Source organism: Pseudorca crassidens, chromosome 5, assembly GCF_039906515.1.
Source record: "Pseudorca crassidens isolate mPseCra1 chromosome 5, mPseCra1.hap1, whole genome shotgun sequence".
NCBI classification, from domain to species: domain Eukaryota; kingdom Metazoa; phylum Chordata; class Mammalia; order Artiodactyla; family Delphinidae; genus Pseudorca; species Pseudorca crassidens.
This window is the reverse complement of record NC_090300.1, coordinates 31,711,530-31,726,283: the sequence shown is the minus strand read 5'-3', so window position 1 is coordinate 31,726,283 and position 14,754 is coordinate 31,711,530. Positions and strand designations below refer to the sequence as shown.

The following is a 14,754-nucleotide window of genomic DNA, read 5'->3' as shown; positions in this document are numbered from 1 at the left end:
GACCTTGAATACCTGCTGTGCCCCAGGCTTGCACTTCCACAGTCTCCTGTAATCATTAAAGCCCATGTGATGTTCTCTCGCGCGGGTCTCTCAAAGTCAACAGGTCTGAAGATGAACTTGTCCCTCCCCAAGTCTGCTCCACTTCCAGACTCTCTCCTTCTCCGTGGGTGGCGCTCTCTCTCTCCCTCAGACCCAATCCACTATCAGGCCAGCGTCACCCTGTAATGACCTTCCCCATCCACCAACTTCTTTTCATTGACATGTCACCCTCTCATCAAAAGTATTGCTTAAATTGCCTCTTAACTGGCTTCCCTCCGCCCGCTCTTTAGTGCTAGGATGGCGGGGGCAGATACAAAGAGGAGGGAGGGAAAGGCAGATCTTCCCACAGCTCTTAGGATGAAAAACAGACTCCTTAACAATGGCCGGCAAGGCCCTCACGGTCTGCTCCCCAACCCTTTCCTCACCTCCTGTAACACTCCCCTCTGTTCCTGCTTCCCGGTCATCCCTCAGCGGCTCTGTCCTCTTCCCACAAGGAGCCTTTGTACACGCACTTTCCTGGTCCAAGAGTGCTCTTTCCCTGCATCCCCTGACCCAGGCCAACCTCACTTTCAACCTAAAATGTGCCTCACTATTCTTCTCCAGCTCAGTCCTTACATTTTCAGAAACACTTGCCCTGGATTCCTGCCTCTGTCAAGTTGCCTCACTGTTCACCCTGATAGCATCAGGAATTCCCCTCAGAGGCATTTGTCATCCGAGTAATTTTACCTCTGTGGGATCTGATTAACGTCTGCTTCCTTGTTACAAACTGAATACTTGTGTCCCCTCCAAATTCATATGTTGAGACCGTACTCCCTGATGTGATGGTATTAGGAGATGGGGCCTTTGGGAGGTAATTGGGATTAGTCAGGGTCATGAGGGTGGGGCCCTCATGAATAGGATTCGTGACCTTATAAGAGTCACGAGAGAGCTTGCTTCCTCTCTCTGCTCTCCTCCATGTGAGGACATGATGAGAAGTCAGAGACTGAAACTCTGAAGAGTGCTCTTGCCACAAACTAACCATGCTGGCACCCTGATCTCAGACTTCCAGCCTCCAGACTGTGAGAAATAAATTTCTTTTGCTTACAAGCCACCCAGTCTATGGCATTTTTGCTTATAGCAGCCTAAACTGACGAAGGCACTCTCCCAGGGGCACAGGGCTCACTTTTGTTGCCTCTGCTTCTAGCACAGTTTCCAGCACAGACAGGTGCTCAACAAGAAGTTTGTTGAGTGAATGGAGGCAACACGGATGGCATGGTGGCTACAAGCACAGACTGCAGGGCAGACTGTCTCTACCCTGTGTGTGATGTCAGGCAAGCCACTCAACTTCTCTGAGCTTCAGCTTCCCCATGTGTAAAATAGGGAGAGTGACAACATCCACCTCATAGGGTTGTTAGGAAGATTCAATGACCTTTGTTTAAATGTAATGTACTCAGAACACTACCTGACAAATAGTGAGGATGGTCTGTGTTTGTTAAATATGTAAAATGAACAGGTGCTAAATAATCATTAAATGAAGAAGTATTAATGAAGCTGACAGAAAACCTGATTTTAAAAAAGGAACACAAGTGGCTTGTTGTTGAAATATAGGCCAATGGCCAAGTCATGCTGACTAGAAATAACAAACTGTCTACGTAACAGAAAGCAGGATTTAAATTTAATTCAACCTTCGTTAGTAAGTTTGTGACTACATGTTGGGAAAACAACTACTTACAACTGGGAATACATCCAACATCTTAAGAGAAATGCCGGCTCAAATTCTTAATCCAGAGAAAGCTTTAGGTATGACGGATGCTACTGATTAGTCATACGCTGGGCTGAGTCACTTCTGTCAAAAATCAGCAAACCAAGATAAAACTCCCAAATGAACTTTTAAAAACCACCCACGCCCACTACGCGAATTCATCCATCAAGGCTTTGAGAATCTTCTTTGAGAGTTCCCCACACAGCACACAGTGCGCCTATGATTAGAGGACAACACTATAAAATACAGAAAATCCACAGATACCACACATTCTTACCAGCCCTTATCATATTCCCCAATATTTTCAAGTAAAGGAGTATAAAAAAATAGCTGGCTCAACATTTCATCCTCTGAGCATGTATGACTTTTTGTCAGGGTATTAACAACGAAAATCTTCAGACCTAAGTTTTCATCCAATGTATAATTGTTTCTTACTATAAAGGGGTGTGTTATCGCAGGACTAAAGACAGTAAAAAGTTGTGATATATTATAGTGCCTCTGTCAGTTTTTAAGGTTTTGCTGTTGCTTCAGGAGAAAAAGGAAGGAAGGACAGTTGCAGTTTGAAGAAGGGGTGCTTGGCAAAGGGGAAAGGGCTCAAAACAACAAAGTAATTAGAGCTACTGCAGCAAACTAGGAGTGAACTATTAATTTCTCCTCAAACGTACTACACAAATTGCTTCAGCTTGTTTAGTTCAATTTATATGAGTGTAATATCGAATTAAAATTGTGAGTTGTTTTAGTGAAAATACACCAACAGAAGGGAGATTTCATTTTCTTGATGAAAAGAGAAAGTCAGCTGTGAGGCCAGATTTTCATCCAGCCTTAACTGTGAGCTGATTCTGATTGAGAGAAAAGGCCCTGTTTAAATACTTGTCCCCGGAGAAATAAGGGGTCGGGTGATGGCTTGATGCACAGCTCTGCTGGCTATGGGAGGCTACAGCCAGCCACTGGGGCTGTGGGTAGGGGGAGAGGAAGCCCAGCTGTGCAGAGAAGGGAAATTCTCACCACGCACCCCTCTCCATGACCTGGTTCTCCCTACCTCCAGCCTCATTTCTCTCCCATGTGCTGGAACGTGATTCTCTTCCACCTCTGTGTTTTACCAGTGCTGCTTTCTCTGCCCATAATGCCCTCTAAACTATGCTTGGCTAAGTCTTTCATGTTCTTGAAGCCTTGGGTGTCATCTCTTCCGAAAAGCTTTCCCCAACCGCCAGGTGAGGGATGTCTCTCCATTGCATCTAGTGCCACAATCACTTGCCACCATGTGTCTCTCATCACCTACATTGTGCATCCCTCTTGGGCAGGAGATGCAATTTAATCGATTCTATTTCCAGCAACAGTGCCTGGCATGAAGAAGATGCAGTAGGTATCTGTGGAACGTTGAAAGATGTCAACCTGCTGTGTAACACACAAAGACACAGACAGCAGAATCCATTCTGGACTTTCAAAAATGACCAGGTACTTTCTATGCAAGAATGACTGAGAATAAAGGCAAGAAGATGCTCGAGGTCATATGTGAGGCCTCTCTACCTATTAATACTTTAAGTTACAGAAATCATATGCAATATAAAAATATATTGTATCCATATGATTAATTATTCACGCATTCTGTGGTTATCGTGAGCTTTAAGGATGAGGAATATTCTCTGACACCTCGCTGAGCCATGCTAGAGCCTGACCATGTGCTAAATGAGAGTCTGCAAGTACATGAAGTATCCAAAGTCTCCAATACAGTGTACAGATGTACCTGCCCGGGAAGCAGCACATTGCACAAAGCAGAGTACAGGCCCTGCCCTGAAAAACCTCAGAGCGAAGACAACAGGGGCATTTCTGATGGGTCAGGGTTGCCGGGAAAAGCCGCTTAGTAGCTAAGAGTCAAGCAGATGTTTATTCCAAGCAAAGTAGATGCTATACACCCTGAAAAGAACATGATTCCACAAACTACTTTAAGACATATAGGGAATACATTCCTACTTTCTGCCAGATAGAAATATTCTTTGTTTCCCCCACATACTTGCCTTAGGATAAATTTTGTGAAGTGGAATTGCTAGACTATGGATATATACTTTTTTTTTCCTAAGAGATAAGGACATTTTATTTTTGACTTGTAAGAGATTGACAAGCTGTTTTCCACAGCCATTGAACTATTCACATTCCTTCCTGTAGTGTATGAGAAGTCCAATTACTCCACATCTTTGCCCATAGTTGGTATGACTGGTCTTTTTAATTTTGGCTGTTCTAATAGGGGTGCAGGGGTATCTCATTGTGATCTTATTCTGCATTTTCTGTATGCAGTTAAGCATCTTTATGTGCGTTTATTTGCCATCTATATAACTTCTTTGGTGAAGAGTCTGTTCAAATAGTTTCTCTAATTTTTACTGCGTTATTTGGTTTTTTAAAACATTACTGTATTGAGATGTTCTTATATATTCTGGACAAAAGTCCTTTAACAGATTTATGCTTTGCAAATCCTTTCTCCCAGGCTATGGCTTGTCTTTTATTCTCTTAGTGTCTTTTGAAGAGGAGAAGCTTTTAATTTTGATGAAATCTAATTTGTCTTTTTTTTTTTTTTTTTTTTCCTGTTTTGGATCACGCTTTTGGTAGTGTCTTATCTAAGAAATCTGTAACCTAAGGTCACAAAGATTTTCTCCTGTTTTCTTCTAGAAATTTCATAGTTTTATGCTTTACATTAAAGTTTATGATCTATTTCGAGTTAGTTTTTGTATATGGTGCAAGCTTCGGGTTGAATGTTATTTTTTTGGGGGGGGTAGGGGGGAACATATGGATATTCAATCGTTCCATACCATTTTTTGAAAAGAGTATCCTTTCTCTTCTGAATTGCCCTTTGCAACTTTGTCAAAACTCAGTTATCTATGTAAGGAGGGGGGTCAAATTTCGTGCTCACTATTCTGTTCCATTGATCTATTTAACTATTTTCACACCAATACCACACTGTAACAAGTACTGTAACTTTATAATTAGTCTTGAAATCAGATAGTGTCAATCTTCCAACTTTGTTCCATTTTCTTCAAAATTACTTTGGCTATCCTGGGTCATTTGCATTTCCATATGAATTTTAGAATTAGCTTATCAATTTTTACCAAAAAGCTTATTGGGGTTGAATTGAACCTATAAGTAAATTTGGAGAGAAGTGAAATCTTAACACTGTTGAGTCTTCCAACCCACAAAACAAGGCATATCTCTCCATTTTAACTAGGTTGTATTAAATTTATCGCAACAATATTTTGTAGTTTTTAGCATATGGATCTTTGCACACTTTTGCCAGATTTATCCCTATTTCTTTTTTTATGCTATTGTAAATGGTATTATTTTAAAATTTTAATTTATGATTCTTTGCTGCTTGTATATAGAAATGCAGTGATTTTTATGTATTTGTCTCATATCTAGCAACATTATGAAACTCACCTATGAGTTCTAGGAGCTTTTTTGTAGATTTCTATGTATTTTCTCCATGGATGATTATGTCATCAACATTTTTTTTCCTATTCCAGTCTAGATGACTTTTATTTCTTTTTCTTGCCTATTGTTTTGGCTAGAACCTCCAGTACAATGTTGAATAGAAGTGATAAGAATGGACATCCTTATTTTGTTCCTCATCTTCTGATTGGAGAGTTTAATACATTTACAGTTAGGGTAATTACTGATAAGGAGGGACTTACTTCTGTCATAGTGCTATTTGTTTTCTATATGCCTTATATATTTTTGTCCCTCATTTCCTGCATTACTGTCTTTTAGTTGATTTTTTAGTAGTGAAATGTTTAAATTCCTTTCTCATTTTCTCTTGTGTATTCTATAGCTATTTTATTTCTGGTTACCATGGATTACATTTAACATCCAAAAGTTATAACACTCTAATTTGAATTTATACCTGCTTAACTTCAATGACATACAAAATCTCTGCTCTTTTAACACTCTGTCCCCACCACTTTTGGTTGTTGATGTCACAAAATTACATCTTCATACGTTGTGTGCCCCAAACTGTTAATTCTTTTAAATGAATTAATCTCTTAAATTATGTAGAAAGCCAGACTTGAAGTTACAAACCAAAGTTACAATAATACTGGCTTGTTTTAGACCAAATTTTTTTTTTCTTTAAGTGTATTAATCTCTTAAATTGTGTAGAAAATAAAAAGTACAGTTACAAACCATTGTTACTAGCTTTTACAATTTCCCATGTATTTACCTTTATTGAGATCTTTATTTCTCCGTACAAATTTGAGTTACCGTCTTGGGTCCCTTCATTTCACCTGCAGGACTCCCTGAGCATTTCTTGCAGGTGTAGTGGTAACAAATTCCCTCAGCTTTTTTTATCCAGGAATGTCTTAATTTTCCTCTCACTTTTGAAGGATAGTTTTGCAGGATATGGGATTCCTTGTTTTTTTGGCCACGGTGCGCAGCTTGTGGGATCTTAATCCCAGGGATTGAACCCGCATCCTTGGCAGTGGAAGAGCAGAGTCCTGACCGCTGGATCACTGGGGAATTCCCCAGATATGGGATTCTTAGTTGACAGCTTTCTTCCAGCCCTTTGAATATACCAGTACACTGCTTTCTGGCCTCCAAAGATTCTGATGAGAAATCTGCTGAAAATCTTATTGAGGATCCCTTGTACGTGACAATTTGCTCCTCTTGCTGTTTTCAAGAATTATCTTTGCCTTTGGTTTTTGAAAGTTTGATTATAATGTGTCTTAGTGTGGATCTCTTTGAGTTCATCTTACTTGAAGTTGGTTGGGCTTCTTGGATGTTTGTATTTATACCTTTCATCAAATTTGGGAAGTTTCAGCCATTATTTCTTCAAATATTCTCTCTGCCCCTTTTTTTCTCTTTTCCTTCTTGGACTCTCACAACGTCCACCTTATGGTGTCCCATAGGTCACTTAGGCTCTGTTCACTTTTCTTTAATCTTTCTTCTTTCTGTTCCTCAGACTTGATAATTTCCATTGTCCTATCTTCACGTTTGCTAATTCTTTTTTTCTGCCTGCTCAAATATGCCTTTGAATCTCTCTAGTGAACTTTTCATTTCCATTCTTATATCTTTCATCTCCAGAATTCCTTTTTGGTTTCTTTTTAGGTTTTCTATCCCTTTATTGATATTTCCATTTCATTCATAGATGGTTTCTTGACTTTCTCCACATCTTCCTTTAGTTATCTGAGTATCTTTAAGACAGCTGTTTTAAAGTCTTTGTCTAGTAGATCAGCCATCAGGTCTTTTTCAAGGGCGATTTTTGTTTATTTATTTATTTTTGCTTTGAATGGGCCATACATTCCTGTTTCTTTATATGCCTTCTGATTTTTTTGGTTGAAAACAACATTTGACTCTAATGATGTGGTAACTCTGGAAATCAGATGATTCTCCTTCCCCAGGGTTTGATATTTTTGGTTGTTGTTATTACTTATTGTTTTTTGACGGTTGTAGGCTGTCTTTGTGCTGAGGATCAGCCCAAAGTATAAAGTTAAAGTCTTCTCAGTCTTTTTTCAGACTTTCCCTAGGCATGTGTGGTCACTTTTTAATTTTTCCCATATATGCAGTTAATTTTGAATGTCCTAGTCTTTAATGTCTGGCTCCCAAAAGGGGAAAAAGAGAAAAAGGAGGGGAGGGGAAAGCGTGCTGATTGTTTAAATCCCCTGGAAGTTACTTCAGCCAGAGAGGGAGGGGCTTACAACAATGAGAGGAGATGCAACAATGGCTGGCCACCTTCGTCTGCACATCAGTGATCAGAGGCAGTAACCAGAGATCAGAGCACAGATCCCCAATATTCGGAAGACAGAGGCCCTTTTCCCCACACTGGCTCCCACAAGCTGTGTGCAGGCTGTTCCAGGAACATGGGCACAGCTGCCTGCCATGTGGCTGGGGGTGGGGGAGGGGTAGCTCTTACTGGGCTAAGAGCTGAAGTTGACTAAACTTAACTGCACTTTATCTGTCCATGTCTTCCCCTGGACGTAGTCCGTCTTCAACAGACTTCAGTATTCCAAAATGGTTACATCAGACAGATTCTGTTGGTGCAATTATTGTTTAGGTGGGGAGACAGATTCCTGTGGCTTCCTACTCTGCCATCTTCCCAGGAACCTTTGTGGGATGTTTTTTAAATCACAAATTAAACCTCTTTTGTTGGTATAAAGCTATTTAGGTTACTTGTTTCTTCTCATTTAAAAAAAATCTATTTTTGAATGAGCTTTGGTAGCATGTCTTTTGAGGGGTTTGTCTATTCCAATTTTTAAAATGATCAAATTTGTAGGCATAAAGTTGTTTATAATATTCCCTTATATTTTCTATATAAGTTTTCAAAATCTATAGTTATGTCACCTCTCTCATTCCTGATAATAGTAATTTATGTCTTTCCTCTTTATTTTACTGTTAGTATGGCTAGAGGTTTATAACTTTTATTGATTTTCTCAAAGAAACAACTATTGGTTCAACTGATTTTCTGTAAAGTGTTCCTGTTTTCTCTTTAATTGATGTCTGCTCTGTTCTTCATTATTTCCTTTCTTATGCTTATTTTGTTTTTCATTTGTTCCTCTATTCCTAATTTCTTAATATAGCTGAAGTCGTTGATTTAAAACCTTTCTTTTTTTTCTAATATAGTGTTTAGTTAGTGCTACAATTCCCCCTAAGTATTGCTTTAGTGACATACCCAAATTTTTGAATATATTCGACTTTAATTTTCATTCAGTTCAAAATATTTTCTCATTTCCATCTTGATTTCCTTTGTGACACATGGGTTTTTTAGAAGTATGTTATTCCATTTTGATATTTGGGGAATCTTCCAGTAATCTTTCTATTATTGATTTCTCATGTAATTCCATTGTGGTCAGAGAACACATTTTGTAGGATTTCAAGCCTTATACATTTATTGAAGCTTCTTTTATGGCCCAGAATATAGTCTATCTTGGTAAATGTTCTCTGTGCCCTTGAAAGGAAAGTGTATTCTGTTGATGTTTGGTTAGTGTTCTATGAAAGTCAACTAAGTTGAATTGGTTGATAGTCTTGTTCAAGTCTTCTATATCCTTAGTAATTTTCTGCATATTTATTCTATCAATTAGTGAGAAGAGACTTAAAATATCAGACTGTAATTGTGGATTTGTCTATTTCTCCTTGCTGTTCTATATGTTTTTATTCTTATGTAGTTTGATATTCTATTATTACATTTTAAAAAGGTTTAGGATTATTATTTCCTCTCATAGAATTGACCTCTTTATAATTATGAAATGACTTCCTTTATTCCTGTTAATATTCTTACCTCTGAAATCTCCTTTCTCTGACACTAGAGCTATTTCAGCTTTCTTTTAATTAGTGTTTGCATGGGAGAGTTGTCTATTCATTTACTTTGAACCTAATTGTGTCTTTATATTTGGTATGTTTCTTGTAGGCATCAAATAATTGTAGTTGGGTCCTGCTTGTTTTATCCAATCTGACAATGCCTGCCTTTTAGCAGAAGTTGTTAGACTATTTATATTTAAAGTGATTATTGATATGATTAGGTTTAAGTCTATCATTTTGTTATTTGCTTTCTATTTGTCCCATCTATTCTTTGGTCCCTCATTCCCTTTCTTCTTCCTTCTTAGATTAACTGAGTATATTCTCATGCTATTTTATCTCCATCGAAAGCTTATGAGTTATAACTGCTTGCTTTTTTATTTTAGTGGTTGCATTAGGGTTTATAATATATATCTTTAACTTATCACAGTCTACCTTTAAGTGATATTATAAAACTTCATGTATAGCATAAAAACCTTACAATAGTATTCTTCTATTTTTCCCCTCCCAGTCTTTTTGATACTGCTGTCATATATTTTACTTCCACATATGTTATAAACCCCACAATATATTGTTATTTTTGTTTAAATGGTCAATTATCTTTTAAAGAAATTTAAATAATAAAAAACATATATAATTGCCCATGTAGTTATCAATGCTCTGTATTCCTTTCTGTAGATACATTTTTCCATTTGGTATCATCTTCCTTCTGCCTAAAGGAATTTGGTATTTCTTGTGGTGCAGGTTTGCTGGTGGTGAAATCATTCAGCTTTTGCAGATCTGCAAATGTCTTTATTTTGCCTTTGTTTTTGAAAGATATTTTTGCCAGATATAGAATCCTAGATTGACACGTTTTTTTCTTTCAGTACTTTAAAGATCTGTACCACGGAATTCCCTTTTGCTGAATTAAGAAACAGGAAATCTGCTATCTTCTTTATTTGTTCTTCTGTAGCTGCCTTTAAGATTTTCTCTTTATTATTGGTTTTGAGAAACCTTATTATCATATACCTTGGCATTGTTTTCTTCCTGTTTCTTGTGCGTGGGGTTTGTTGAGCTACTTGATTAAATCAAATTTTCACCAAATTTGAAAACATTTCAGTGATTACTTCTTCAAATATTTTTTCTGTTCTTTGTTTCTTTTCCTTCCAGGAGTTCAGTTACAAGTATATTAAGATGATTTAAATTATCTCATATCTCACCAATATTCTTTTCTTTATTTTTAAAAATTCTTTTTTCTCTTTATGTTTCATTTTGGATTGTTTCAGTTTGGATAGACTGTTATAGCTTCCAGTTCACTAACCTTTTCTTCTGCAGTGTCTAATCTGTTATTAATCCTATCCAGTTTATTTTTCATCTCACCTACTGTAGTTTTCATGTCTAGATATTTGAGTCCTTTTAATATGTTCCATGTCTCTACTTAATTTTTGAACATATGTCACATAACTATTGTAATCTTTAATGTACTAGTCTGCTAATTCTAACATCTGCATCAGTTCTGGTTCGACTTCCATTGATTGATTTTTCTCCTCATTACGGATGTGTATATAGACTTCAATTCTTTTTTTCTATGGAAAACCAAGTTGCCCTCCAAAAATGTTTTATCATTTCCCATCACTACCAATACATGAGTGTTTGTTTCCCTCCCTATCCTGCCAGCACTGAATTTTGACAATCTTTAATGTTTGCCTATCTCATTGGCTGGAACTATTTACTACCACAACGGATATTTATTGAGCACCAGCTACAAGCCTAGTGACTGACGGTGGCAATTCTGTGGTGTTCAAGCAGTCACAGTAGCTGCCCTCATGGTGCTTATTACCTTGTGGTGTTTATGTTTTTATTTGCATTTTCATTGATTATTAGTGATGTTGAGCAGCTGTTCTCAAGTTTACTGTCCATTTATATTTCTTCTTTGGTATATGGCTTACTAATGCTCAGTGACCAGTTTTAAGTTAACTGTTTGGATTTTTTATTCCTATGTCAGAGCTATTTATTTACTAAAAATAAATACTTAACTTATTGAGAAATTAAAAAATGTTTTGTAAACAAAGACATTTCTTTAAAATAAATTAATATTTGTAAGTAGTTTCTTTGAAGAAATGACTTACATGTTACTCAAACATTTTTTTCTATGTTAAAAGTAAATAGAAATTGATTTTGGTTTAAAAACAGTAAACATTTTTGAGCAATGCAAAAATACAAAATACATATATGGATACATAAGATATACATAAATACGTAATGAATAAAACTTTCATATGTATCTGACATCGACAAATAAATGACTTATATTCTTTAGAAATAATCATGCAGATTACAAATGCCACTTTACTCTCTTAATAATGAAATGGAAAGTTAAGGAGATGGAACATTTCCAGATTAAATATTTCCAGCTGATTAAATATTTCTGGCAAAGCCATGCCATCTGTATTAGAAATGCCCTATATACAAGTCTGTTAATTTGTAATTGTCTAAGATCTATTCTTTCAAAGGAGAACGTGTCAGAATCCCCATTACAGAACGTTTGTTTACCCACTGAAGAGTAGCAGGAGTTCTCAAAGGTACATGCTACCTATTCATCCGGCTGTGTGGGTAATGCTTCCTGGAGCCCCAGGAAGGACGCCCTGATTGAGACACAGGTTCTATAACGTGCCCAGTTGTCTTTTTAGCATTAACGGTCAATGTGAAGTGGACAGGGAGGTAGTGGATCCTGAGAAGCATTTCCACTCTATGGCCAGGGATATGACTTGTACACATGTCACATGGCTGAGGGGTGTTTGCCCTCTGAATATGATGGAGGAAATGTATGTCCCCAGTTATGCTGTGAATGAATAAATTGAACAGTTTTAATAATGGGGATGATGACAGCAGCCAGCAAAGCCCCAAGAGGCCCAACCCACCAGTTCTTCCATTGGACCTGGGCCCCGGGACTGACCTGTTTGGTGAAGGTGGTCTCTGGCCACCTCAAACAAGCGCAGGTGCATGTTGGTGATGGGGTTGAAGGAGCCACAGGCCAGGAGCACCACGGGGATTCGGCTCTTCATCTTGTCAGGCACATTCACACTCGCTGCAGCAGCCACCCTGCCTTCATTGGGACAAAAACTCACGTCAGGGAGTTGGCACCAAGACAAGTGTCAAGATCAGCGTCTCTAAGCCACACACAGGCCATTACTTCTCACTTGTAAGATGACTGAGGAGGCAAGAATAACAGTAACAACATTTACAGGAGGTTCACCATGGGCCAGGAACTGTGCCAAGCACCACACCAAGGTACAGCTCGTATCTTACCAAATGCTTTCAACTCAACCCTGAGTAGTTACTCATACAGCTCAGGGACCTTAGAAGCTGCAGGGCCAGGACTGGAACCCAGGCAGCCTGACCCAAAGACCATGTTCTGCCCATAACCTCTACATCCTCCCTGTGCTCTGATGGATCCCCTTGGTCCAAAGGCATATGTAAGATGCCCAAAATGTCATCTCTGAGAGTCCAAATAAAGTCACAGGCCTCAGAGCAGAGCGGGACTTGTTAAAAACTTACTTTAAAATAATTTCAGACTTACCAAAAAAGTTGCAAAATTTGTACAAAGAATTCCTATATACCCTTTACACAGAGTCCCCAAAGGTTAACATTTTACCACACTTGCTACATTCATTCTCCCTCTCCGTATACACACACATATCTCTAAATACCTATAATTTTTTTCTGAAATGTTTGAGAATAAGTTGTAGACATAATACCTCTTTAAATACTTCAGTATGTGTTTTCTAAGAGCAAAGACATTTTCTTATATAACTGCAGAACAACGATTAAAATCAGAAAATTAACATTGCTACAGGACTATAATCTAATCTACAGGCCTTTTCTGATGTCACTCACTGTCTTTATCTGGGGCCCAAGCATTTTTTGAGAGGGTCAGGCCCAGACACTCTCCATACATAGTTCATTTATCCTCACAACAACCTTATAAGTAATATTATCCTCATCTTGCATATGAGGAAACTGAGGCTCAGAGAGGGGCTCTCATTTGCCCTAGGTCACACAGCCAGTAAGAGGTAGAACTAGGAGTCAAACCAAGGCCTAACTCCAGTGAAGCTATTCATGAACATTCCAGGAGGCAGTGCCTCAGTGGCAGGAGAGCCCCTATCAGCCAACCTGCCCTGGAGCCCAGGCTGTCTTCTGCTTTACTCTAACCTCACCTAGGTGCTGAAAGCTACAGGGTAAGGAGACAAGAGGGTGGGCCCAGAGGAGGGCTGGGTGGAGACTGAAAGGGCAGCGGCCAGCTGGGAGTGGACCTGCCTCCTGGTACTGGGAAGGCTTAAGCACCTCCTTGGGTACATAGAGAAGTTGTTCTGGCAGGGTTCTGAGCTATGGTGGTGTGAGGATAAAAAACTCTCAACATAGGTGGGCCGTGGTTTCTTCCCACTTCCTTTGAGGCAGCAGGGACACCCCCTGCTGCGTGAGAAGAAAGCAGCCCGCGTGACCGCTGCTGGCCCTGGAGGGCGGATCTTTAATGAGATAGTATTTGCAGAGTGTGCTGAGCTAGTCACAAGAGCAGCCCTGAAATGAGTGTATCCGAAGAGGCTGGCCGTTTTCTACAACTGTTAGGAAGCCTTTCAAAATTCTACTTCGTTCTGACAAAACAGTATTTTTTTTAGAGCCCTTAAAACATGTAACTGCAGCATCTCAGGTAACCTGGGGTTTTGATCCATTTTCTCCAAAGTTCCCCAAAACTGTAAATTAGAACATTAGTTTGAATGGTGGCATCAATGCGATGCAGTGCGACGATGGGGAGGAGAACAAATGATATACAGGAAGTGTGTGTCTGTCTTTTCTTTCCTTGCGTGGTCACACTGAGCCACGCCGCTCTGACAGCGACTGACTCTGTCTGAGCCGCACCTCAGGCTGGAGGTCGCAGTGGGTGCACATTCCCAGGCTCAGGAACGAGGTCAGTGCACCTGCGTCGTCTGTTTACGCCAACGTGCTTCAACTAAACACCCTCCCAAGCCCAAACCCAGAGAAATACAATGATAGGGCTGAAATGGACTCCCTCCGGGGGTTCAGCAGAGAATACACCAGGCTCCAATTTGAGTGCGTCTCGAAGGTCGGATGCATGCCATAAAAGTGACTCATCTGCCCTATCATGTCATAGTATCTGGCGAGATGAAGCAAGTGTGGGGGACTTTTGCTACTGGGAAAGGCTTCTCACCAATAAGCATTTAATAGAGGTCCACCGAGTGCACAGCAATTGCAGCTGAGGGATTTAACAAGTTGAGAAGGTGGCATACGGTCTTCTTGGAATTTATCATTAAACTGGAGGCAAGGCAAACAGATTCTACATCCGGATCCCGCCCCCTCTCCAGTTTACCGCCTCCCACTTCACAGTCATCCCGATAACATTTCATCCAGCTCCTCAAATACAACACGCACCTCCTTTCTCCTGCTGGTGCAAATGCTCTTCCGACCACCTGCCTTCAAGGTGTTCTCCTTGGAGGCCAATGCCTCCTCACACCCCCACCACGCTAACTGTACCTGTTACTTTATCACTTTCTTCTTTCACGGACCACAGACCTGTCACTGCCTTGTTTCCGCATCTCTCTTCCCCAAGTAGAAGGTGAACTCCTCCAGGGAGGTTTCTTGTTCATCTAGGCCCCTCAACTCCTGCAGGGGCCCTGGCACACAGGTACTCAGGAATGTGGCACAAACGA

General features: G+C 39.5%; 1 protein-coding gene across 2 annotated transcripts in view; it reads right to left on the bottom strand.

Annotated features, from left to right (window-relative positions):
- NMNAT3 (nicotinamide nucleotide adenylyltransferase 3) overlaps nucleotides 1-14,754 on the bottom strand; it is a 116,276-nt gene that overhangs the window by 54,763 nt on the left and 46,759 nt on the right. For both annotated transcript variants that reach the window (XM_067737670.1, XM_067737669.1), the window contains exon 2: nucleotides 11,985-12,134. In XM_067737670.1, coding sequence (XP_067593771.1) covers nucleotides 11,985-12,093 — 109 coding nt within the window. In that variant the 5' untranslated portion in view covers nucleotides 12,094-12,134. The remainder of the gene's footprint in view (nucleotides 1-11,984; nucleotides 12,135-14,754) is intronic.